The sequence below is a fragment of the Equus asinus genome, chromosome 8, assembly GCF_041296235.1.
Source record: "Equus asinus isolate D_3611 breed Donkey chromosome 8, EquAss-T2T_v2, whole genome shotgun sequence".
Classification (NCBI taxonomy): domain Eukaryota; kingdom Metazoa; phylum Chordata; class Mammalia; order Perissodactyla; family Equidae; genus Equus; species Equus asinus.
In genome coordinates this window covers 2,601,277-2,627,550 of record NC_091797.1, presented here as the reverse complement: position 1 = coordinate 2,627,550, position 26,274 = coordinate 2,601,277, and the positions used below count along the sequence as shown (strand labels likewise).

General features: G+C 37.2%; 1 protein-coding gene across 6 annotated transcripts in view; it reads left to right on the top strand.

Annotated features, from left to right (window-relative positions):
- COL19A1 (collagen type XIX alpha 1 chain) overlaps positions 1 to 26,274 on the top strand; it is a 305,503-nt gene that overhangs the window by 47,611 nt on the left and 231,618 nt on the right. For all 6 annotated transcript variants that reach the window (XM_070514618.1, XM_070514620.1, XM_070514621.1 and 3 more), the window contains 5 exons: positions 761 to 1,036; positions 5,196 to 5,276; positions 9,322 to 9,447; positions 10,524 to 10,586; positions 20,437 to 20,490. In XM_070514618.1, coding sequence (XP_070370719.1) covers positions 761 to 1,036; positions 5,196 to 5,276; positions 9,322 to 9,447; positions 10,524 to 10,586; positions 20,437 to 20,490 — 600 coding nt within the window. The remainder of the gene's footprint in view (positions 1 to 760; positions 1,037 to 5,195; positions 5,277 to 9,321; positions 9,448 to 10,523; positions 10,587 to 20,436; positions 20,491 to 26,274) is intronic.

Sequence of the window (26,274 nt, the reverse complement as noted above, 5' to 3'; positions counted from 1 at the left end):
AACATCATCCCAGTGGGAAGATGCAGTGCAGAGGAAGGCTCGGAGTTGGGTGGCGACTGTGGGAACACAGAAAGGACAGCTCCCCAAAATGGGGCACAGGAGAGCAGGAATCCAGCAATACTTGTGGAAGAGATGGCATTGGGGCAGAAAGGCAGGGTGCAGATACTCTAGGGAGGGACATGAACCTCAGTGTTACTTATCAGCACCATACATTTGTGTTTAATTCTACACAAATCCATTGAAACGTTTTTCGTCTTCACTGGTCTTTTAATCGGTTAATACAGTTACAATTTTATGATGGGAAGATGAACTGAACTGAAAGAGTAGGTCTTCTGTGAAATGCATTTTCTCTGCACCATGCAAATCATCAAAGGTTAAAGACGTTGATCTCAGTTTCCATGCTAAGGGAAGTGATCGCATTCTTATTCTTTTTAAATTAGTAACATTGGATTCTTGAATTACTCATACAGAATTATACGTATACTTAGACACACACACACACACACACATATAGGCTCTTAGATGTTCTCTCAAGAAAGGAGCATATTATATTCACCAGAATGTCCCATATTTAAGCCATTTTTGTAGCTGGATATTTGCTGTTCTTTTATGGTAACAAACCTGGTGGGCACAGGTGTTCTCTAGAGCATTTTACTAAGTGCCTCAGTTATACTAACAGGCATCTTGGGTTTTTATTTGTGATCTTTAATAATTTTGAACATGATTTTAAAATATTTAAAAATAATTTGCATTTTTGCAGGTTTCTGTAGTAGTTGATGGTGGAAAGAAGGTGGTGGAATTTATGTTCCGAGCTGCTGAGGGAGATGTGTTGAACTACATTTTTAAAAATCGAGAACTCCGTCTCTTGTTTGATCGTCAGTGGCATAAGCTTGGCATCGGAGTGCAGTCCAGGGGCGTTTCACTCTATATGGATTGTACTTTAATTGCAAGCCGGCAAACCGATGAAAAGGACGCTGTGGATTTCCGTGGGAGGACTGTTATCGCTGCTCGTGCCTCAGACGGCAAGCCTGTGGACGTGAGTTCTGATGTTGGTTGTGAAAGAGAACTAGTAAAATTTCTAAATTAAAACGAAACATCTTATTAAAACTTTCTTCCTTTAATTGTTATGTGATATGTTTCTTTCTCAATTAATGTTAATTACTGTTTAAATTAATTTGCCATCAGCTATTTGAATTAATTTGCCATCAGATACGTGAAACATAGCTGTGTATGAATTTCCAACTGTATTTTCACATGTATTATCTTCTATCTATTTTCACCCATTTTGTTTGGCCTGAATTTAAAAGAAATAGATCATGCCTTAAAAAATAAGGTTATTAAAATCAAATTTTGGTAAAAATTGAAAATATGAGACAAAAAGTAAGCTTGGTCTAAGCACATATATTTTGAATAGAAAGGACTGGAAAAAGATGAACTTGAAATTAAATGGTTCCAGGTTATCTGATGCTTCCATTTGAGAACAATAGACTATTCATCCTCAGAATCACAATTTTTTTGCATTGCACATTATTTTTCATAAGCTGATAATGGCTTTTAGGGTTCTGTTGCACTGAAACACCGCCACTAGTTGTATCAGTAGGTCACTAAGGTGAGAGCAGTTGCCCACTAGAACCCCTTCAGATGAAAAAGTCCTTTAAAAATTACATTGAATGCTCAGATGATATAGATTTATTGTTAATTTCCCTAGAAAACAAGGTCTATAATATTTAAAAAGTGACATATCTAAATTTGATGACTTCACGTTTCCCTGTGGGTAGAATGATGGGAAAATTCATAAACATAATCTGAATTCACGTCACCAATAGGAATTGCTAATGCTTTTAACACAAAACATTTAACAGTTTAGTTTTATTTCAAACATACAATTATGGGCAAATACATATCTGACCAGCATATTATTTCTAAAGGTCCCTGTGGAAGAAATCATACATAGATAAATAATAGATAGATGATAGATGGATAGATATTACATATATTGTATACATATTCAATGAACAATTATTTTTACACTGTCTTCTCTTAGAGACAGGGAACAAATCAGGGAGAATGTCAGGACTAGGGCTCAGTGCTGGTCCCCAGAATAGGTTAGAGCAGGAGCAGCTGGTCCTACAGACAAGACACCAGGACGTCCGGAGAGCGAGCTGGCTTGAGGATCAGAGAGTTGTGGTTCTAAGTCTAAGCCCATCTATTTAATGTTATGATCTGCTAATTTATCTTGTAAACTGTTCATTTATCTGAGTTTCGGTATCCTCAATTATAAAATAATGTTGGTAGAGTTACCAGGTATAATTGTATAGAGTATGTGCCTTGGTGCCTAGTGTGTGATCAGTTCTCTATAAATTCATTTATTTACTCAGGGCCGGACATGCCATCAACCCTGGCATAAGAGAGTGGCAAAAAAACCAAAATACGAAAAGCCTGCTACTCCTGCTCTCAAAGATCTTGAAGGCTCATGGGAGGATTACGGTCTCTATCAGTAAATGGTGGCTGCCAATAATAATAACAGTATTCATTGTAACTACAACAGGACTGGACAGACCTTTCAGGAAGGTCTTTCCAAAGACAAGGGAGGAAGTGGAGACCAGCAGCCAGAACATCAGAGGTGAAACCTCCAGCAGAAGATGGAGTGTAGGCAGACAGGAAGTCAGCTTCAGGGCGTCCTAGCAATGGAAGCAGGGAGTGGCGGTCGTAGCTGCTGCAGGTCCCCGAGGTCGGGACTGGAATCTGGTCTCTTATGGGACTAATGAGAGCAAAGTGGACTCTGGTTCCAGAGGCACTGGAAGAACAAGGAGCACACAGAGACAGATTCATGACCTTTAGGGAAGAGACGGCAACGAGAGCAAGTCATTGCAAGAGCAGGGTCCAGGCTCAGAGCCCACCCTCTGAAGGTGGAGTATTGTATCCAGGCTCTCATTAACTTCTCGCCCAGGGAAAGAATTAATCCCAGAACCTGAGGCTGAAGAATATTGGGTGTGCCCTTATCAAAAGGCATAATGTAAAATTATAGGTTTACAGTAGTTTCATAGTTTAATGTGGAATCAGTTCATTTAGGATAAAAATAAAGGCATCGCACAATGATGCAGCTTTTTTAGGAGATGGACACTGTTTTAGTTAAGCAAACAAATAAAATATATATTTTATTTTTAAAAGATTCTTGGTCCTACTAAAACTTGAAGTAGATTAATTTTTCATTACCTCCTTACAAGCTCTGTGGTTCAAGATCGGTTATAATGTGAAAATGTTTTATTTATTCAGAATGTATGATATTGAAAAAAATTCTAGTGCTTGGGTTTTATTTTACATATACCACCCATGTGCTTTGTGAGAAAGAGATAGGTGACAAAATTGATACAAAGGATTTTTGCTTGTTGTTTCTTTCTTCTGAGGAAGATTAGCTCTGAGCTAACATCTGCTGCCAATCCTCCTCTTTTTGCTGAAGAAGACTGGCCCTGAGCTAACATCTGTGCCCATCTTCCTCTCAAAGGATTTTTTTTTTTTAACAAACACATCCTGTGTGACAAGGGTCAGTAAAGACTTAGCCCTAAACATTTTCCTTCTAAACTGTTGTGTCAGTGAAGGAATCTAAAGTAACTGCTGAAGAACAGAGGCATAATTAGATGGGGCTGAGTGTACTTTCAATGTTGTGGGTACTTGATGAGGTTCTACTTCGTTAAAAATTGATCATCTATCTTCAGTTAAGTAAAATAATTCATATGAAGGGCCTAGCACAGTGGATGGTACATAATAGAATTCCAGTATTTATTGGCTATTTTGATAACAATGATGATGATAAATAAGTTTTAGTTAAGAATATTAATTATTTGGAGTCCCCATTCTTCATTCTATGTAATGAGTATGTTCTGCCTGGTGTCTCATTAGACTGTGTAAGACAGTATATTTAAACTTTATAAATAAAAGTTAGCTTCAATAACCTTGCAAAAAGTTATAGAAAAGAAATCAAGTTTCGTTTTGTCTCAGAATTTTGCATTGGGTGCAAATCTTAGGCTGCTCATGTATCCACAAAGTGTCTGGAGTTTTTAATGCTTCCTATGGGCTGAATTGATTTTGTTCATCTCGGTGTGACTAATAGTTGCAGCTTTTTTCCTCCTTTTTTGCTTTTTTAGTGTTGGAGTAGGTATTCAGAACTAAAGCAGATGTCTGTTTTCTATTTCTGTTGTAGGATTAGTCATTATGATATTACAGTAGAGTTCTTCTATAGGAAGTGCTTACTGACCTAAGTAATGCATGATCCAGCTCTGTTACATTGGGAGACAGAGAAAGAGGTGCAGAGAGGCAGAGAGAGAGAGAAAGGTGGGGAGGAGGATGGGAGGGAAGAGGTTGCTCCTGACCTGTGTTCTGTGTCATGCCATCATACGGTTACTTATTAAATTTGCAACCACAAACTAATTTAAAATAGCCTCTTTACGCATCTATCATAGGGAAATTTTCCCAATAGTCTGTACCATTTTCTTTCTCTTTTGTGGTGGGTGATCTTGCGTGTAAAAGCATGATTGCACTTTCCTTGAACTTTTAATTTCATGTCCACATGCCAAAAAAGTGTGAATCTGCTGAGTAAATAGAAAGAATCAGTTATTTTTGTGAAAAGATTGTGAGTCTTGCTCAGGACTATGCCAATATAATATAAAATCCATAGGTGTTGGAGAGATTCCATGAAAAATAGATAAAAACTAAATACCATTTCTTTTTCTTATTGGTAAGTGAGCATCTGGCTTGGTGCCTCAAATAGGAGGGCTGGAACCACGGATAAAGCCTTTCTATCAGGTGCTCGTACCTTTGACTCACTTTTTCTCCAGAAATTTTTACTTTGAAATATTCCTCATTTTGTGGGCACACTTTATTGTAGTGCATGACAGTACCTCTTTTTTTATTGAATACTTCTTTTTTATTGTTTGAAATAACTAGCCCAGGTTTGCCTTTGCTCCCATTACCTGATTTTCTTTATATGTTGATTTATCTCTATAACTGAGCCTATTTCTCAAATGGTTCATAAAATCATGAGTCCTAAATTGAATAAAAACATTAAACATGTCTACTAGTAATTTGTTTATATAGCTTCTTTTTTTTCTTTCCAGTTAAATGATCATAGTTCTTAAGTGCCTCAATGTGATTCTCCGAAAAACTAATGATGTGTCTTATTACTAATTTTTTAATAGATTGAACTTCACCAACTGAAAATCTACTGTAGCTCAGACTTCATAGCTCAGGAAGCGTGTTGCAGAATACCGGGGACGAAGGTAAGTTCGTTTTCTGGCCTGTGAAGAGCATGGAACGCCTGTCATCTTTCAGTTGCCTGGTCCGTAGAGTCCGAAGGGAGGGCAGCCCTGACTATCTTCTGGTGAAGCCAGGAGAGTGATTTGTTCCAAGTAAGAGACCCCTCTTAGTGCTCTCCCGTAGTTCCTTCTCACAATTTTAATCCCAGTGTGTCGTCCTGAACTTCGGGAAGGATGTTTCCTCGCTTGGACTCAACATGGTCAAAGAGAATTTACGCCTTTCTCCCTAAGCTAGGTTCTGACAGTAGCACTATCATTTTCCAGTTACAGGAGTTTTCAGTCTGTGATCAGACCACATTCTCCCTCATTTCCCTCTTCCAGCCTGTCACCCATCCTGGATAGTTTTCCTTGGTGATAGATTTTCCATCTGCATCTTCCTTGTCCCTGTTATTACTGTGGCTTGCCTTTACCATTCATGCCCAGACTGTGGTGTTATTGTGTCAGCTGCCTTACCTGTCACCAGTCCTTTTCCTTTCTAGCATGACCACAGTATGTCTCTGAATCACTGCTTTGTGTATTCATTTACTTTCTTCCACTAGACATTTACTAGTCAACAACATTGATCTTCTAGACATTGTGCTAAGGAAGAAGGCTAACAGACATGAACAAGGCATGTTCCCTGTCCTCTGTTTATCTCTTTCTCAAAGCCTTTGGTCACTCCCTGTTGGAAACAATGGAAATCCAGTTTCTTAGCCTCTCATTCTTCTTCTTCTTCTTTTTTTTTTGATGAAGAAGATTGGCCCTGAGCTAACATCTGTTGCCAATCATCCTTTTTTTGCTGAGGAAGATTATCACTGAGCTAACATCTGCAGCAATCTTCCTCTATTTTATACGTGGGATGCCACCACAGCATGGCTTGATGAGCAGTGTGTAGGTCTGTGCCTGGGGTCTGAACCAGCAAATCCTGGGCCACCGAAACTGAGTGCATGAACCCCACCACTAGGCCACTGGACTGGCCCCTTAGCCGCTCATTCTTAATATTCCCAGCCTAACTACACAACTGTTACTTTCTTGTACTAATCTTCCATTCAAAAAAAATTACTGAATTCAATACTTTCTGTATCTCTCATTGTGATGTCATATGTGGCATCTTATATATTGGATATAGTTGTATTTGTTTTTAATTTATTCTGCCACATTTTAAACACATTGAGGGGAGTTATACTTTTATATTCTTCTTTTTTATTCTTAGCACTTTTTTTGTAGAATAGTAGTCAAAATGTTGTTTCTTGGTTTGTTGATTTATCAACTACTAAAGGAGAAAGATGGGACAAAAAAGGGTTTTAAAGGGACTAATTCCAAAAAGTCTTACAAATAGAACATATGAAAAGTAAAAGTAAAAGCTGAAAATGTTTTTCTTTGTAGCTTAGATTTCCCAGAAGCTCTACACTTACCATAGAAAATTATATGGAAATTTTATCAACAGTTTAGTAGCTCAAAAATGTTTTTAACTTCTATCACTCACTGTGGGAAGCAGAATAATAAAGTGACCAGCTGACTCAAAGCAGAGCTAAGTCTTTCAAATTTATAAGTTTTGCTTATGTAACTTGGTTTCATAAAGCATATCTCCAACTCAGTTTATGGCTCTCATTCCAAGTAAAATGAAAGTCAGCCAAATACCTTTCTATAAATATCTAGAAAGATAACTTAGAATGCCAGTCTACAGGCTTGAAATACCTAGACTTCCTGGAGCCACACATTTAAGTCTTGAACATGTTAATTCTCCAAAAGTTTTTCTTTTTAGTTACACTTTTTTGATGTAAGAGCTCTTAAAATAATAATTTTCCCTGATTGAAAAGTAACATCATGATGTTTTGATGTATCTAAATATTATATTCTTGACCAATAGTCACTACTCTGTGTCATCACATGATAGATATTTTCTACTTGAATTATGAGAAAACTGTTTAAGGAAGTACAGGTTTTAGATTTGATGGAGTGGTTTGGGAAATTAAAAGCAGTGACATGACCTCACAAATTATGAAATAAAATTTTAATCATGTTTTAGGAAGGTTGTTTAGGAGTTAGTTTTAAAGAGGAGAAGATAAGGTAGGAATTCATCTCAAACTATGGAAAAAAACAACGAAAGACTGTTGATTTTCCTGTTGATAATTATTTGGAGAGACATCCCCATTCTGTTAATGATCAAGAGAAAACAGAAATGTGCTATGTTTTACAAGTCGGGATATATAGTTTGGAAGATAAATAATTAGATAAAAGCCATTTAATTGCACCTGCTATAATTTTGACACCAACTGTTTTTTTTCTTGAAAAATGTGTTGAATTCAGAAAATTTTAACGTACTTGCTTAAAAATCTAATTTTTTCCTAGAATTTAAAACCAGACATATTTTTGTTATTAATATTTTATAGCATATTTCAAAGGTGAAATTTATTCAAGATAATCCGTAAAAATACTTCTTTGCTTCTATTAATTAGATTTTCTGTTTCTGAAGCAGTCAAGTTTCATGATTATAGACAGAGAGAGAACAGAGAACAAATATGAACAGAAGGAGGAAATTAGCAACATTTGTTGAAAATAAAGAAGAAATATGATTAAAATTTTGAGGGTCAATTAACTGCAAATGTGCCAAACCAAAACCAGAGGCTGTACGATGAGAGGAGTCTGTGCTCGTACATTTTATGTTCCCTTAAGGCACCTTATGGAGAGTGTGGGCAGTTTCATAGTGAAGCTTGAGACCTACTTTTAAAGTCATTTAAATCCCCAATTTAATACAGCGAATCAGTTATCTGGAGCAAAATTGTGGACTCTCACTTGGTCTTAGTTATCTGACTGGAAACCCATGGGCAGGAACTGGCTGGAAAATCGTACAGTCAGATGAGAATAATGGGCTGTTTTTTGTTAATTGTATTTTATTCGAATGTGATTTTTAGACTTATGGACTGGGAAATGTGCTAAGATAACTAAATAGCTGATTATTAAATCTGGAGGAAGTCGATGTGATAGAACCAGTGGTGAAGACAGGAAACCAGTCACAGTGCTTCCGGTGCTATTTTTCTTGCAGTTTTTGTTGTTGTTGTCAAATATTTTTACTTTAAAAGTTATTTATATTTTTTATAGAAAACTTAGAAAATACGGTCAAATTCAAAGAAAAAAGCAAATATCAACCATGATCTCCCCACAATAAATAACCACCACAATAAATGAAGATCTTTTAGTTCTGTATCCTGACAATGTCCTTCCATGCATATATGTTTGTAGTTTACAAAGTAATGTGTGACCCCTTTCCCTGAGTTGCAAATGCATGAGATTGCAAATTCAGAGCTACAAACCATGGTGAGGAGCCTGGTAAATGATGCTGAGAGGAAAGGATGCCTTTATCCTCTTTAGACTCTCCATCTGGATTTATTTTTTGAGAGAAAAAAGTTTATTGCTTTGTAACCAAGTTCCACTGCATGTTGTCCCACATGTTCTGAACTCACTGGATAAGTATAAAATTCATCATTTGTCTGTTACGGTGGAGACTTTTTAATAACTTTAAAGGACAATGGACTGAAATAAGATGTACTTTAAATATATACCATCTTAGAGTTAAAAAGAATTTATTTTCTAATTTTACATGGCTTTACAATCATCTTGTTGAAGTAAACTGTGTTTTATAAGTTCAAATTACGTTCTTTTAAAGTTTGTTTCCAAACACATATACAGATGTCACTTATAAATTACTTTATTGTAACGACACAATTATTATAAATGTTTAATATTACTATACTTGTCATAAATTCACCTATAATAGCTTTAGAATTTCTCACCAAAACCAGCAGTTTCTCCATTTCTAGTGTGTTGTCAGTGTAATAAGACACATGCGGGGCCTAGTGATGGAGCAAAGGTGTTATAAACCTTCATATACTCGTGTCAACTTTTGGTTAATTAGAAGGCAGTTCTTGCGGGTAACCCCAGTCGGCCCTAGCTCAGCAGTAGCCAGTATTTGGAGTGTGGGAATGTTTGGAATTGATTCCATTTCCTAAAGCCTCTTTTTGGATTTTAGTGTCCAGAGCAGGATGGCTTTGAAAGTACCACATCGTCATCGGTACCTGCTCATGCCGGTAAAATGTCTGTATATCTGCCAGCAAAACAGGGACTTAAAGCCCAGTGCCAGTGCATTCCACACAAGGTACGGTGGTTTTCGTCTACACCCGCTACCCCTGAATGTGACTCTCGCTCTTTAGTGCTGGTTGAATCAAACTCACAAGCCACTCAGTCCCTGGGGTGGGTTAACAGAAGGGAGCTGGAGATAGGATTTCCTGGATAGTTCTGAGGCCATCTGGCCCTCTTTCCAGGGTGGGCATTAGAATGAATAGGAAGCTGAAGGGAGGAACTACCTGCCATTGACAAGTACTGAGTACTTAACATGTGCCAGGAATCGGCTTCAGCTCTGGGAATTCACAGTTGAAGGAACACGGTACCCACTCTTCAACACACACACATTACTCTACGCAGTATTTCTTTGTTGTGTGCAGACTGTGTGTCCACTATCCCCACATATCCAACCAGCTGTCTCCCTCCACCGTGAGCTGCATGGGGATATGCAGTGGGGCTCTGCTATTGCTCAGAGAACTTGCTCCCCTTGTACCAATATGATCCCTTGGTCGTGGAGGCTGGGCCATGGACCTCCGTGACTGCTTTTGTGGACGTTAATGGCAGTCATGAGGCTGTGCTAAGAGCAGGCTGAGTGATCTCTTGATGGCTTTCCTCTATGTCCAGACCTGAGGAAAGGAAGGAGGAAAGGAAAACTTGCCCCAGTTAGAGCAGAGTGTCCCCTAGCACTGTGACTTGATACATGCAGTTGGACTTCACACATCCTGGGACCACTTTTCTCCCGGCTGCAGGAGGGGATATGGGGGTGAGGTGAAAGTCTAGAGGAACCTTATGTTTCCTCTAGCGACCGGTACCATATAGTAAGCTCCACGAGAAGGGCAAGGACAAGGTACGTGGGGGCCATAGAAAAGCAGCATGTGTCCCAGGCTGTGGAAGGTCTCGTGGAGGAGATGATGCTAAATGGCATTTGGCAGAGGGAGAGTAGGGAGCCTCAAGAACAAGGGGAGAAGGGCATTCCAGAGGACGGACTAGCATCAGCTCAGAGGAAGGCAAAACTTCATCTTACTGTTATCAACTTCATAGTTATAAACTATTTGTCTTTAGCTCAATGTGACAGAACGTTTGGTAACACAGAAATTCATTTTTGCTCAGGGAGAAGCAGGATTCCCGGGAGCTCCAGGTTCACCTGGTCAGAAAGGGGATAAAGGAGAACTGGTAAGACCACCCAACACTGTTGGAATGAAATCGAATTGGTTCAAAAGCGACTTTTTTAATGCGTGCGTCTCATTTTCCTATGCCCATACAAGTACACATTTCTGTTAAAGGCCATCAAGGGCTGTATTTAAATGCTGAACACTGACTTACAGAAAACTACATCAGCGCCCAAGTCTGCTTTTGAGTTCCTTTTAGAAGGCTGGCCTAAAATTTGAAAAGATTTGGAAACCCAAATCTTTGTACTTGTAAGCAAACCGTAAGCAAAACTGTGAAGCAAGAATGTTTATTTTTTATTTGTGCCCTAGCCTTCCTTAACACTCTCTTCTCCAAATCCTTGATGAACTCCTGTTTCTCTTGTCTGCCGAGGGGTCCCCACTGAAGATTCTCCCTTAGCTCCCTACCATTTATTTATTTATTATTTAACTTCTAATAAATTCATACCTCCTTTACCCATTTCTTCTACCCCCAACCCTGGCCTCTGGCAACCGCCAATCTGTTCCCTGTATCTGAGTTGTTTTCTGATTTTGGGGCGTTTTTTTAGATTCCACATATAAGAGTGGTTGTATGGTATTTGCCTTTCTCTGTCTGACCTTTCACTTAGCATAATGCCCTTGAGAGCCATCCATGTTTGCAAATGGCAAGATTTCATTCTTTTTTCATGGTTGAATTACATATATATATTATATATATATATGATATATTATATATCTCTCACAATTTCTTTATCCATTCATCCTTCCATGGCACTTAGGTTGTTGCCATATCTTGGCTGTTGTAAATAATGCTGTAATGAACATGGGGGTGCATATATCTTTACAAGTTAGTTTTTTCATTTTCTTTGGATAAATAACCAAAAGAAGAATGGCTGGATCATATGGTAGTTCTATTTTTAATTTTTTGAGGAACCTCCACACTGTTTTCAAAAGTGCACCAATTTGTATTCCCACTAACAGTGTACAAGAATTCCCTTTTCTCTACATCCTCACCAACACTTGTTATTGTTTGTCTTTTTGATAATAACCATTCTGACAGGTATGAGGTGATCTCATTGTGGTTTTGATTTCATTTCCCTGATGATTAATGATGTTGAGCATCTTTTCATGTACTTGGCCTACTGTATGTCTTCTTTGGAAAAATGTCTATTCAGATCTTCTACCCATTTTTTAATTGGATTTTCTTTTTTGCTATTGAGTTGTGTGAGTTCTTTATATATTTTGGATACAGGCATACCTTGGAAATATTGTGGGTTCACTTCCAGGCCACTGCATTAAAGTGAATAGCATAATAAAGCAAAGTCACACAAAGATTTTGGTTTTCCAGTGAATATAAAAGTTATGTTTACACTATACTGTAGTCTATTGAGTGTGCAATCACTTATATCTAAAAAAAACAACATAGATACCTTAACCAAAAAATACTTTATTGCAAAAAAACGCTAACAATCATCTGAGCCTTCAGTGAGTCATAATCTTTTTGGCGGTAGAGGGTCTTCTAAAAAGCACAGTATCTGTGAAGGGCAGTAAAGCAAAATGCAATAAAATGAACTATTCCCACATTAGCCCCTTATCAGATATACGATTTGCAAATTTTTCCATTCTAGGCAACTTCCATTCAATAGGTTGCCTTTTCGTTTTGTTGATGGTTTCTTTTGCTGTGTTTTTTAGTTTAACATAGTCTCACTTATTTGTTTTCGTTGCTTTTGGTTTTGGTATCAGATTCAAAAAATCATCACCAAGACCTGCATCAAGGAGCGTACTGCCTATGTTTTCTTCTAGGAGTTTAATGGTTTCAGGTCTTACATTCAAATCTTTAATCCATTTTGAGTTTATTTTTGTGTATGGAGTTAGATAGCGGTCAAGCTTCATTCTTTTGCATGTGGCTGTCAGGTTTCCTCAACACCATTAGTTGAAGAGACTGTCCTTTCCCCATTGTATATTCTTGGCTCCTTTGTTGTAAATAAATTGTCCGTATATGTGAGGGTTTACTTCTGGACTCTCTGTTCTGTTCCATTGATCTATGTGTCTGTTCTTGTGCCGATACCGCATTGTTTTAATTACTATAGCTTTGTCATACAATTTGAAATCAGGGAACTTGATGCCTCCAGCTTTGTTCTTTCTCAACACTGCTTTGGCTATTCGAGGTTTTTTTTGTGGTTTCATACCAAAGTTTAGGATTATTTGTCCTATTTTTTTGAAAAATACCATTGGCATTTTGACAGGGATTTCACTGAATCTGTAGATGGCTTTGAGTAGTATGGACATTTTAACAATATTGATTCTTCCAATCCATGAGCATGGAATATCTTTCCATTTATTTGTGTCTTCCATTTCTTTCATTAATGTCTTGCAATTTTCAGTGTAAAAGTCTTTCACTTCCTTGGTTAAATTTGTTCCTGGGTATTTTATTCCTTTGGATGCAATTGTAAATGGGATTGTTCTCTTTATTTCTCTTTTTGATAGTTCATTATTAGTGTATAGAAACACAACAAATTTTTGCATATTGATTTTGTATCCTGCAACTTTACCAAATTCGTTTATTAGTTCTAACAGTTTTTTGATGGAATATTTTAGGGTTTTCTATATATATCGTCATCTGCAGGTAGTGACAGTTTTATTTCTTCCTTTCCAATTTGGATGCCTTATTTTTCTTCTTGTTGCCTAATTGCTCTGGTTAGAACTTCCAGTACTATGTTGAATAAAAGTGGTAAAAGTGGGCATCCCTGTCTTATTCCTGATATTAGAGGAAAAGTTTTTAACCTTTCATCACTATGTTCAGCAGTATCTTGTTTAATCTCCACATATTTGTGAATTTTCCAGGTTTCTTCGTGTTATTAATTTTTAGTTTCATGCCACATGGTCAGAAAAGATGCTTGATATGATTTCAGTCCTCTTAAATTTATTAAGACTTGTTTTGTGGCCCAACATACGATCTATCCTGGAAAATATTTCATGTGCACTTGAGAAGAATGTGTATTCTGTTGCTTTTGGATGTAATGTTCTGATTGTGGTATACAATGCTTTTAATGTACTATTGAATTCATTTTGCTAATATTTTGTTGAGGGCTTTTATATCTATGTTCATCAGGGATATTGGCCTGTAATTTTCTTTTCTTGTGGCTGGTTTCTCTTGCCTGCTGATGGGTCCCCACTGAAAATTCTTCCTTAGCTCCTTACCCTTTATTTAAATATCTCACTTTACGGAACATCTCTGTGTAAAGCATATTGCTAGGTGTTATATGGGATAGAAAGACTAGGATGCATTCTCTATTGTCATGGATTATACATCTGAAAGGAGACAGAGGGACATTAACGGGCCATACTTGTTAGGTATAGGAGAGTTGCAGATGTCCGGTGAGAATGGTCTGGGAGACCGTGGATAGAGTGTCGTGGAGGAGACGGCGAGTGATCTGGACCTCTGAGGTCTAATTCTAGGCAATATCTCATGCTGAGAGATTTACCTGGAGTTCTCCCTCACGTCATCCAAACTTAAGTGTCCTGTTCGCATTCTTTAGTGCCATGTTTTACTAGTTAACTAAGTAAATTAATTGTGCTAAGGTTAGGAGTTGATTATTTCTTTGGTTCTTTCCATTGTGAAATAGAGTTAACTTTCTTTCACACCTTAACTTGGGAGTCCATGGTTCTAAATTAGCTACATAATCTAGTTGGACTCCTTATTTTAAAAGGTGGGAGACTGGTGTCTGAGCAATGATTGATACCTCAAAGTTGCACAGCAAGCTTCGACAAAGCTACTCATAGTCATTTGACTACCAAAGAAAGGTTTGCCCATGGTAGCTTCCGTGGGAACTTCAGGCACCTTAGTAGGTGGTGGAGAAGAGATTTTTGAGGTAGGATGGAGCATTTATTTTTGCCCTTTAAGTCACATTATTTGGGATAGCTTTGCTTTCAATATCATTATATGAAAATTTAAGATAATTAAACAATATCGAGTTCTAAGGACTACTCCAGTTGAACTGCACGTATAAATCATGATAGCAATAGCTAGTATTTAGTGAGTGCTTACTTTGTGCCAGGCACCGGGAAGTGTGATTTAGATATGTTATCTTTTTGATCCTCACAACTCTTCTTGTTAGGAATTAGTATTACTATTTTACAAAACTGAAGCTTTGGGAGATTAAATTATTGCCAAGATCAGATGGTAAATGGTCAAGCTGGGGTCTGAATCCAGGCCTGTTGACTCTGGTGTCCTTCTCTTAACCACCATGCATTTTGAAGGCTGCTCTCTATTTTAAAAGCTCTTCAGTATTATTTATCTGTTCTTTTAACATAGTACTTCTACTTGTAATATCTTTTTTTAATCATTATAAATGCATAAAGCACATCAACCTAATATTTCTATCCTCGTTTTGCAACTGAGAGAACCATGCAGGGGTAAAATGATGTGCCCAAGGCAACTTAATTAAGAGGACTCAGAGAGTAGAAAGATCTCCAGATTAATCCCAGCTCTTGTCAGCTTAATTAGCAGTGTGAACTTGGCCAGGCCACCCAGTCTCTCCATGCTTCCTTTCCCTCAGCTCTACCTACATCATAAAGTTGACACAAAAGTGCTTTGAAAAGGCATATGTGGCTTAGTTGTTGGTGACTGTGATGTGGTACATATTAATGTTTCTTCACTTGACTTTCCTGCTCTTTGACATACCAATTCTATAAGTTTAAGATTACTGACATAGGATGACATTTCACATGTTGGTTTTAGAAGGGGTAAAATACTTTTAAAACATCCCTGTCCCTTTAAAAAAACATTTATTCATCAGAAGTATGGTCCTAATTATTAAGAAAAGTATTAAGTAGGGGCCAACCCCATCGCTGAGTGGTTAAGTTTGTGTGCTCCACTTTGGCGACCCAGGGTTTCACCAGTTTGGATCCTGGGCGCAGACCTAGCACTGCTCATCAGGCCACGCTGAGGTGGAGTCCCACATAGCACAACCAGAGGGACCTACAGCTAGAATATGCAACTAGGTACTGGGGGGCTTTGGGGAGAAGAAGAAGAAAAAAAAAAGAAGATTAGCTCAGGAGCCAATCTTTAAAAAAACAAAAAAGAAAAGTACTAGGTAAATGTTAAGAAAATCGTTAAATCACCTTTAAATGATTTTAAAAGATTAAGTACTGAGTCACCCTTGTTAGAGCATATGTTTTTTAAAGACTCATCTTTCCTTCATACTCTTTAATCATAAGTAAATGTCTCCCATTTTAACATCTAAATATGCAATTTTTCTTTTGTTCATTCATCCACAACTATTTACGGAGTTCCTCTTATTGTAACAAAAAGGGTGCTAAATGCTGGAGCGATAGCATAATGAGAAAGTACGGGGCTTGCTCTCACTGAGTTTGTAATCTAGTGATGATTTGTCCAAGTAGCCTTGCCTCCCTCTGTAGGAGAGAAAACCAGTAGAAAAGAACTAGGAAGGAACTAGTAAAAATGATACATCTTAGCAAATTTATAGTATGCCAAATCTATAAAATATACAAAAAGGTGTCTTAGAGTTATAGTGCATTACATCACTTCCCATTTATGATATATTTAAAAAATATTAACATTTGTTTTAACTTCCAGACAACACAAAACTCATAGTGGTGGGACATTTTAGTGGCAAGGCAAAAACACTGGGATAAAATAAGTTGATAATCTACAAAACAAAACAAATAATATATCAGTGTACTTCCTTTAGTTTTTCAGTACATGCACCAGCATCTGCTTACACCAGCATAACTCTTGCCACATAAATAAGACTTCGATGACCGTGGCCATGAATGTGTTTAGCTTTCCTGGCACTTGTAATAAGTATGGATGTGTTGTCTCCTTTTAAGGAATTGATGATGAGTCTGTTCCTGTTCCTATTGTACTATGTGATCCAGCAACTTTAATGTGCAATAAATAAAGGTGGCTTCCTCTGTGTTTAAGTCTGGTATATAATTTTCATTGTTAGAGCAGGTGCACGAAATAGTGCCTGGATAGCATGGAGATAGAAAGTCATTTTGCTGTAAGGCGTATTGAATCGTTAATTTTGTGATCAGAAGTGCAGTGTTACTAAGGGGACCAGATGTTGTTCTCGAGGTTTTCCTTTGGGTCTTATAAGACAAGGAAGGATATTTAGGGGAGGTAAGACTCTGTGCTAGAAGGAGTACCACTTTAGTGCCTGAAGTATTTGGGATTGGATTCTGTCCACCTCTTACTTGCTTTGAAAATGATCCTTAATAACAGCTACTCAGTGGTTCACTGTGAAGAAGGAATACAATAAAATGTATATAAAACACTTAGTACTGGAAACTGGCACATAATAGGTACTTGACAAATATATGTTTCCTCTGCTTTCCTAGCCACAGTGTAATTGTTGAAGGAGCGGTGGAGATAATCCTTTTAGGTTCAGTTTAGTTTCATATGTAACTTGACCAAAAACAAATAAATCTTCATTTGTGAGATAATCTCTTAGAATTTTCCGTTGATTAAATGCTTTAGTATATGAAAATCTTGAGTCATTATTATATGCTACTAGTAGTAAATATTAATAATTTATTGATAATTTTTTCGAAAAGTCACTCAAGAATTTAAAAATTTCATTCAAATCTACCTTTTGTTCCGAATATTCTTTGACAAGACTTTTCCTGGATGTCGTGTAGTGGTTTTTGAGGAGGAGATTCCTTGCATTGTTATGCTTAGATAATGTTGATTAGGAACCATCCAGAGGGGCCAGCCCGGTGGTGCAGCTATTAAGTTCTCATGTTCCGCTTCCACAGCCTGGGGTTCTCCGGTTCAGATCCTGGGCACGGATCTATGCACTGCTTGTCAAGCCATGCTGTGGTAGGTGTTCCACATAAAAAATAGAGGAAGATTGGCACGGATGTTAGCTGAGGGCCAGTCTTCCTCAGCAAAAAGAGGAGGATTGGCAGCAGATGTTAGCTCAGGGCTAGTCTTCCTCAAAAAAAAAGAACCATCCAGAAACAATTATAATTTACTTTTTCTCATTAATGACGTGCTTTATGTTACTAATACCTTGGTGCATTTTACTTTTGGCTCAATGAGATAAAATGAGAAAAGTTTTGAGATTGCAATTTCCAAATCTCCTTCCAAATTATGTATTACTTGTTACAATATTTCTAAAGTTGAGTTTTGCAAATCCTTACCGTGATCTGTAGCAGCTTTATAAAGACCAAATGTTGCTTTTACTTATGCCCATATTCTATGAATTAGACGAATACTCTGAATAATCATGTAAGTAAATCCTGTCCCACCTGGGTCAGAATCCACCAATGGCTTCCTGTCTCCCTCCAGATAAGCACCAAAGCTTCACATAAATTGTAGAGGTCTCCCTGCCCCACTCCGCACTCCCCACGTCTCCTGCCCTCTCCTCTGTTCCCTCCTGCCTCAAGGCCTTTGCACCAGATTACATACAGCTCGAATGTTCTTCAGTAGCACTTGGCTCTCCTTCACATCCTTTAGGCTCTTGCTCAGAAATCACTTTAAAATAGAAAGGCTTGCTCTGACATTTCTTTATAAAAAGCATCCCTTCGTCCCATCTCTATCTTCTTTCTTTTCTTAGCGTTTTTATTGTCACCTGACATGCTATCATTATGCATCTACTTATCCCCCACCCCCCGAATATGAGTTGTGTGAGCACCATATATAGAATAGCTTATAATAGGAGCTAAAAATATGTCGAATGAATGAATGAACACTGTACCTCAAGGAAAGTCTAAGTCATTCCCTCGGCTGTTTCTAGAACCTATAAATTCTGTTCCCAGTTGCCCCGGGGACCCTGCCAAGTAGGGCAAAGAGTCAGTTTGCAAAGAAAGAGATGGATAAGCTAAATCATAAGGACTATTATGGTATTCGCTGTTGTTCTGCTACACTTTTTCCTTTAAAAAAACAAAAGCCTTTTTCATATAGTGACCTGATTATTTTTAGCTTGATATTGCCAATCAGTTAATGAGGAATCAGAAATATTTGGGAAAAAGCCCCAAGTTTTGGTATGATTTAATATTTATCCTTATTTGCTTTTTTTCTCATCCACACTGCAATGCTTCATTGATCTGATCTACTGCTTTTTTTTTTCATAAAGATGATAACCCTGTCTCATGGAGTGAGATGATTTCAGATTCAACTGCTGCTCATATTTGAACACCTAGATGTGATCAGTATTCTAAATCAGGGCACCTGATCAGACTGTTCTAACTATGCCCTTTGTCCAAGACTCAATTGTGGATGACAGTATTTGAAATAATAATTAATCATTTCCTTTCATTCAGACTCAATTATTATAATTTTCTGAATTTTTAAATTCTCTTTTCTTAGCAAGTATAGTTAGCAACCTAATTACTTAGCAACCGCCTTGCTTTCTCGGTTCTTTAAGACCCCGGCTAATACCCTCACCCACTTTAAACTTGAAATTCTTTCAGAGTTTTTGTAAAAGAGCAGCTCAATTCTAGTGTTTCTGGAACTAAGGGGGAGTGTGATCTGAGCTCTATTTTGGGAACAATTTTCTAGTTTATTTTTGTATTATTATCTTCCTCATATCTAATTAATTTCCTCAAAAGTGTAGTCTTTGTGAAATGATTGCCTTGCTGATAGACTTTTCGAGAAAATCAAAGCAATTTAAAATGGAGTGAGTTAACTTACTTGACTCGGTACTCAAAGACTTTGGTGTTGCTTCCTGTCTGCTGCCCACCCTCTCATCTTCCATATGGACCCTCCATTCTGAGGCGTCTAATATTTTAGCCCACAGGTGACTGGTGAGTTTCCCTTTACTTTCTTTCCAATATGACATTACTCATGTTCCCATTCTGTAGCCATGTCACACCAATATAAAAGGAATTGAATCAAAGTATGTTCATAATTTTTTTAAAAGAAAGAATATCTTCCCTTAGTAATAACCTCACAGAAGTAAGATTTAATATTATGCTTTTGACTTTTTGTCTATGTCAGTATAAGAAATAAAGACTATTTCTTCATCTTTTCTAATCCAATATTGAACATATTGGATTAATTGGCAGATCTTTTTTGTTTTTGTATCAATTTTACCCAATCTAACATAATCTCGTTTAATCTATAGGAACCTGAAGTTTACTTGTGTGCCTTAAACCTGAAATTAATATATAATATCAGTGTAATAATGGCATTATGTTACTCATAAAATTCTAATGTATTTCTTAATCTCTATCAAGCATTAGTGATAGAGAAACTCATTCAAAAAGTTTATATTAGAAAATAATTAAATAAAATTTAAAAATAAAAGAAAAAAGTCTATATTGTTTTCCGCTGTTTCAAGGATAAATTTATTAGACTGATTTGTGACAGAGCCATAAAGACAGAGATGGGTAATGCATCGGCTTCATTGAGCAGATTTTTCCAGTTTAGGTGGGAGAGCAGAGAAGCTGACAATTGGATTGATCCAGATTTGGGGATTTTCCTGGAGGATGTAATGGAAGGTCAGGCACACTAAATGAAGCACATATGGGTACATTACAGTCTGAAATTTCATGACTTATTTGAATTGAAAGCATTAAGGATCAGTTGAGGTAACAGCAATAAAATCATTCCTTACCTCTGATAAATATAAAAGAAATGACAAAGCTGAATTACACATGTCTGTGTGGAGAATGTCTAGTTTTAGTTTCGATTAGCAGTTTAGTGTGTATTAATCATTAATTTTTTGATAATTTGTTAATTGTAAAAAGTATAGTTTAACGACTTGTGGACAGTATGAGGAAGGAACTTACGGTGCCAACTTTGGTGCAAGCGAAAGCCACTCATCTGTGAAATGGTAGCTGCTCTCTGGCAACATTAGCAATTAATACACATTTGAAAAAATCTCCTAATGAGCGTTTCTATATTCTAGGGTGCAGCTGGTATTAAAGGTGAATTTGGTGCTCCCGGAGTTCCTGGAGTAAAGGTATGTTGATTTGCTATTTGTTTAAACTTTGTGGCTGTTTTATAAGGTTGCATCAGCTAGGAAGGGAAAATAGGCAGGACAAGTCTGATAGTCCAGGGGTTGGTGACCGTGGCCCTGCAGGAGGGCTGCCAAAATCTCCCACTGGAGGATTTTGTAAATGAAGTTGTACTGGAACGCAACCACACTCGTTTGTTTTCATATTGTCTAGGGCTGCTTTTGTGCTACGCAGCAACATTAGTACTTGTGGCAGAGATCACGTGGCCCGCAACCTCTAAAATATTTACTGTCTGGCCCTTTGCAGAAAAGCTCTCTGACCCCTGCTCCAGAACACTGGCCACTCTTCCAAGAGGCCCAAGGCTTCTTAATGTCACTATTCCACGGATGGTGTAGTATCTTTTAATGCATATTTCACTGTAGACATAAATTAAAGAAACATTTAAAAATATAGTTCTACGTGAGATATTATAAATAAAAATACAAGGAATATATGTCAATACATCAGTAAAATGCTATATAGTATTTATCATAAAATGGTTGATTTTTGTATTGTCTTCTCTGATACTGTAGAGATGATTCTAAATAACGAATTCACTCTTGAGAAGTTAGTGTTGCAGTTCAGTCTCATTCAAGTTCGGTTTTTATAGAAACTTTGAAAAATGGTTATGTTTGTAAATTAAACCGCAATTACCTTGTCTTATTTTTCACTATATATGTATATATGCGTGTAAGTAACTGAAATTGCTGAATTATTAAAGTCTCACATGTTATGCTAAGAGCGTTCTCTTCTTCACTAACGTCAGCTTACAGTAAGTTTCTGTGGCTGCTCTGGCTGTGCTAATTATCATGTGAGCCCGTGTACCTCGTTATCTACAAGGCCACGACCCTTGTGCTTACTAACCTCAAGCTGTCACAGGAGTGACCAAAGCAGAAGTGGTAGGAGGTTCAGAAGTTTTTAGACAGATGTGTTTAGATTCCTTCTTACATGTGTCTCTGGTATCTGACCGCTTCACTGATGCTGCTTTTTTTCTTCTAGAAATTATTCAGCCTGATATGCAAATTCTTTACTCCTAGAGTAGTATAAATGTTAGATTCAGTAAAGTCCGACCAACTTTGCTGAACGATGATACCTTGCTGTGAGCTAATGTTGATTTGGGCTGCTCTCCTCTTGCTTGAGCTTGCTGAAGACATTCATTGAAGACTCTTCGTCATAAATAAGTTCCTCCAAGTGCTTGTTCAAATGTATGATTCCTTTAAGATTCCTGTTTTTTTAGTGGAGAATACTCCTCGCTCACCTGACTCCTAAAGAGATTGCCCCACTCCAGATTTGCTTTATACATTTATTCCACCAATCTCTTCCTAAAATAGGTCCTAACAATCTGATCGTTTACATTTCAGATCATTGGGGTTTTTCAAAGTACTTTGAATATAGGAAACTTTTATTTATTTTTTATTTTTTTTATTAAGATTATGATAGATTACAACCTTGTGAGATTTCAGTTGTACATTATTGTTAGTCATGTTGTGGGTACACCACTTCCCCCTTTGTGCCCTCCCCCCACCCCCCCTTTTCCCTGGTAACCACCGATCGGTTCTCCTTGTCTATATGTTAACTTCCACCTATAAGTGGAGTCATATAGAGTTCGTCTTTCTCTGTCTGGCTTATTTCACTTAACATAATACCCTCAAGGTCCATCCATGTTGATGCAAATGGAACAATTTGGTCCTTTTTTATGGCTTAGTAGTATTCCATTTTGTATATATACCATATCTTCTTTATCCAATCATTAGCTTCTGGACATTTAGGTTGGTTCCACATCTTGGCTATTGTAAATAATGCTGTGATGAACATAGGGGTGCATGGGACTCTTGGGATTGCTGATTTCAGGTTCTTAGGATAGATACCCAGTAGTGGGATGGCTGGGTCACAGGGTATTTCTATTTTTAACTTTTTGAGAAATCTCCATACTGTTTTCGATAGTGGCTGCACTAGTTTGCATTCCCACCAACAGTGTATGAGGGTTCCTTTTTCTCCACAACCTCTCCAACATTTGTCACTCTTGGTTTTGGATATTTTTGCCAATCTAACGGGTATAAGGTGATATCTTAGTGTAGTTTTGATTTGCATTTCCCTGATGATTAGTGATGATGAACATCTTTTCATGTGTCTCTTGGCCATACTTATATCTTCTTTGGAGAAATGTCTGTTCATGTCCTCTGCCCATTTTTTGATCGGGTTGTTTGTTTTTTTGTTGCTAAGCTGTGTGAGTTCTTTGTATATTATGGAGATTAATCCTTTGTCAGATAAGTAGCTTGTAAATATTTTTTCCCAATTAGTGGGCTGTTTTTTTGTTTCAATCCTGTTTTCCCTTGCCTGGAAGAAGCTCTTTAGTCTGATGAAGTCCCATTTGTTTATTCTTTCTATTGTTTCCCTCATCTGAGGAGTTATAGTGTCCATAAAGATTCTTTTGAAACTGATGTCAAAGAGTGTACTGCCTATATTCTCTTCTAGAAGACTTATTGTTTCAGGCCTAATCTTTAGGTCTTTGATCCATTTTGAGTTTATTTTTGTGAATGGTGAAAATAAATGGTCAATTTTCATTCTTTTGCATGTGGCTGTCCAGTTTTCCCAGCACCATTTGTTGAAGAGACTTTCTTTTCTCCATTGTATGCCCTCAGCTCCTTTGTCAAAGATTAGCTGTCCATAGATGTGTTGTTTTATTTCTGGGCTTTCAATTCTGTTCCATTGATCTGTGCACCTGTTTTTGTACCAGTACCATGCTGTTTTGATCACTGTAGCTTTGTAGTATGTTTTGAAATCAGGGATTGTGATGCCTCCGGCTTTGTTTTTCTTACTCAGGATTGCTTTAGCAATTTGCGGTCTTTTGCTGCCCCATATGAATTTTAGGATTCTTTGTTCAATTTCTGTAAAGAATGTCCTTGGGATTCTGATTGGGATAGCATTGAATCTGTAGATTGCTTTAGGTAGTATGGACATTTTAAATATGTTTATTCTTCCAATCCATGTGCATGGAATGTCTTTCCATCTCTTTATGTCGTCGTCAATTTCTTTCAAGAAAGTCTTGTAGTTTTCATTGTACAGATCCTTCACTTCCTTGGTTAAGTTTATCCCAAGGTATTTTATTCTTTTTGTTGCGATTGTGAATGGGATTGAGTTCTTGAGTTCTTTTTCTGTTAGTTCATTGTTAGTGTATAGAAATGCTACTGATTTATGTATATTGATTTTATACCCTGCAACTTTGCTGTAGCTGTTGATTGTTTCTAGTAGTTTTCCTATGGATTCTTTTGGGTTTTCTATATATAAGATCATGTCATCTGCAAACAGCGAGAGTTTTACTTCTTCATTGCATATTTGGATTCCTTTTATTTCTTTTTCCTGCCGAATTGCTCCGGCCAACACCTCCAGTACTATGTTGAATAGGAGTGGTGAAAGTGGGCACCCTTGTCTTGTTCCTGTCCTCAGAGGGATGGCTTTCAGTTTTTGTCCATTGAGTATGATGTTGGCTGTGGGTTTGTCATATATGGCCTTTATTATGTTGAGGTACTTTCCTTCTATGCCCATTTTATTGAGAGTTTTTATCATAAATGGATGTTGGATCTTGTCAAATGCTTTCTCTGTGCCTATTGAGATGATCATGTGGTTTTTGTTTCTCATTTTGTTAATGTAGTGAATCACGTTGATTGACTTGTGGATGTTGAACCATCCCCGTGTCCCTGGTATAAATCCCACTTGATCATGGTGTATAATCTTTTTGATGTATTGCTGCATTCGGTTTGCCAGAATTTTGTTGAGGATTTTTGCATCTATGTTCATCAGTGATATCGGCCTGTAGTTCTCCTTCTTTGTGTTGTCCTTGTCAGGTTTGGGGATCAGAGTGATGTTGGCTTCATAGAATGTGTTAGGGAGTACTCCATCTTCCTCAATTTTCTGGAATAATTTGAGAAGGATAGGTATTAAATCTTCTTTGAATGTTTGGTAGAATTCTCCAGAGAAGCCGTCTGGTCCTGGACTCTTATTTTTGGGGAGGTTTTTGATTACCGTTTCTATTTCCTTACTTGTGATTGACCTATTCAGATTCTCCATTTCTTCCTGGTTCAGTTTGGGGAGATTGTAAGAGTCCAGGAATTTGTCCATTTCTTCTAGGTTGTTCAATTTGTTGGCATATAGTTTTTCATAGTATTCTCTTATGATCCCTTGTATTTCTTTGGTATCTGTTATGATTTCTCCTCTCTCATTCCTAATTTTATTTATTTGAGATTTCTCTCTTTTTTTCTTGGTGAGTCTGGCTGAGGGTTTGCCGATTTTGTTAATTTTTTCGAAGAACCAACTCTTTGTTTCATTGATCCTTTCTACTGTCTTTTTTTGTTTCAATATCATTTATTTCTGCTCTTATTTTTATTATTTCCCTCCTTCTACTGACTCTCTGCTTTGTTCGTTCTTCTTTTTCTAATTCTGTTAGGTGTCGTTTGAGGTTGCTTATGTGAGCTTTTTCTTGTTTAGTGAGGTGAGCCTGTATTGCAATGAATTTCCCTCTTAGGACTGCTTTTGCTGCATCCCAAATGATTTGGTATGATGTGTTCTCATTTTCATTTGTCTCCAGATAATATTTGATTTCTTCTTTAATTACTTCAATAATCCATTGTTTGTTCAGTAGCGTGTTGTTTAGTCTCCACATTTTTGCACCTTTCTCTGCTTTATTCTTGTAGTTGATTTCTAGTTTCATAGCATTATGATCAGAAAAGATGCTTGATATTATTTCAACTCTCTTGTATTTATTGATGCTTACTTTGTTTCCCAAAATATGATCTATTCTTGAGAATGTTCCATGCACACTTGAGAAGAATGTGTAGCCTGCTGTTTTTGGATGAAGTGTTCTATATATATCTATTAAGTCCATCTGGTCTAATTTTTCATTTAATTCTATAATTTACTTGTTGATTTTCTGTCTGGATGTTCTATCCATTGGTGTTAATGGGGTGTTGAGGTCCCCTGCTATTATTGTATTGTTGTTGATGTCTTCTTTTAGTTCTGTTAAGAGTTGCTTTACAAATTTTGGTGCTCCTGTGTTGGGTGCGTGTATATTTATAAGTGTTATGTCTTCTTGGTGGAGAGTCCCTTTTATCATTATATGCTGTCCCTCTTTGTCTTTCTTTATCTGTTTTGCTTTGAAGTCTACTTTGTCTGATATTAGTATAGCGACACCTGCTTTCTTTTGTTCATTATTAGCTTGGGGTATTGTCTTCCATCCCTTCACTCTGAGTCTGTGTTTGTCTTTGGGGCTGAGGTGTAGAAAACTTTTATTTTTTAAGCCAAATACAGAATCACTGGAGTCCTTGGACTGTAAAATAGATCATTGGACTTCTTTATTGTGGGATGTAGAGTAAGATTTATATACATTTACACGATGAATTATGGGAAAGCAGGATAAAATTACCCTAGAATATTTTAAACCAGAATTTACTAAGATTAGTGTAAAATACCATTAATTTCCATTCTCCAAAGAGACATCTCTTGGATCCTATTTGTGAAAAGCAGGTATGAACTGCTTCTGATTGGCTGTGGACGGGGGTCCTGGAAAGGTGCTGTCAACAGCCTGGCTTCAACACAAGGACTAGATGAAACAATCAACAGTCTTGACCCCATCAAAAGTTGACCAGAGCCACCCTAGTCAAGGATGATGAGATAAGAAAGCACAGGCTAGAAAGTTCAATGGACACATCAAGAAATTCTCTAAAAAAAATAGAGTTTCTTTGAAAAGAGAGGGC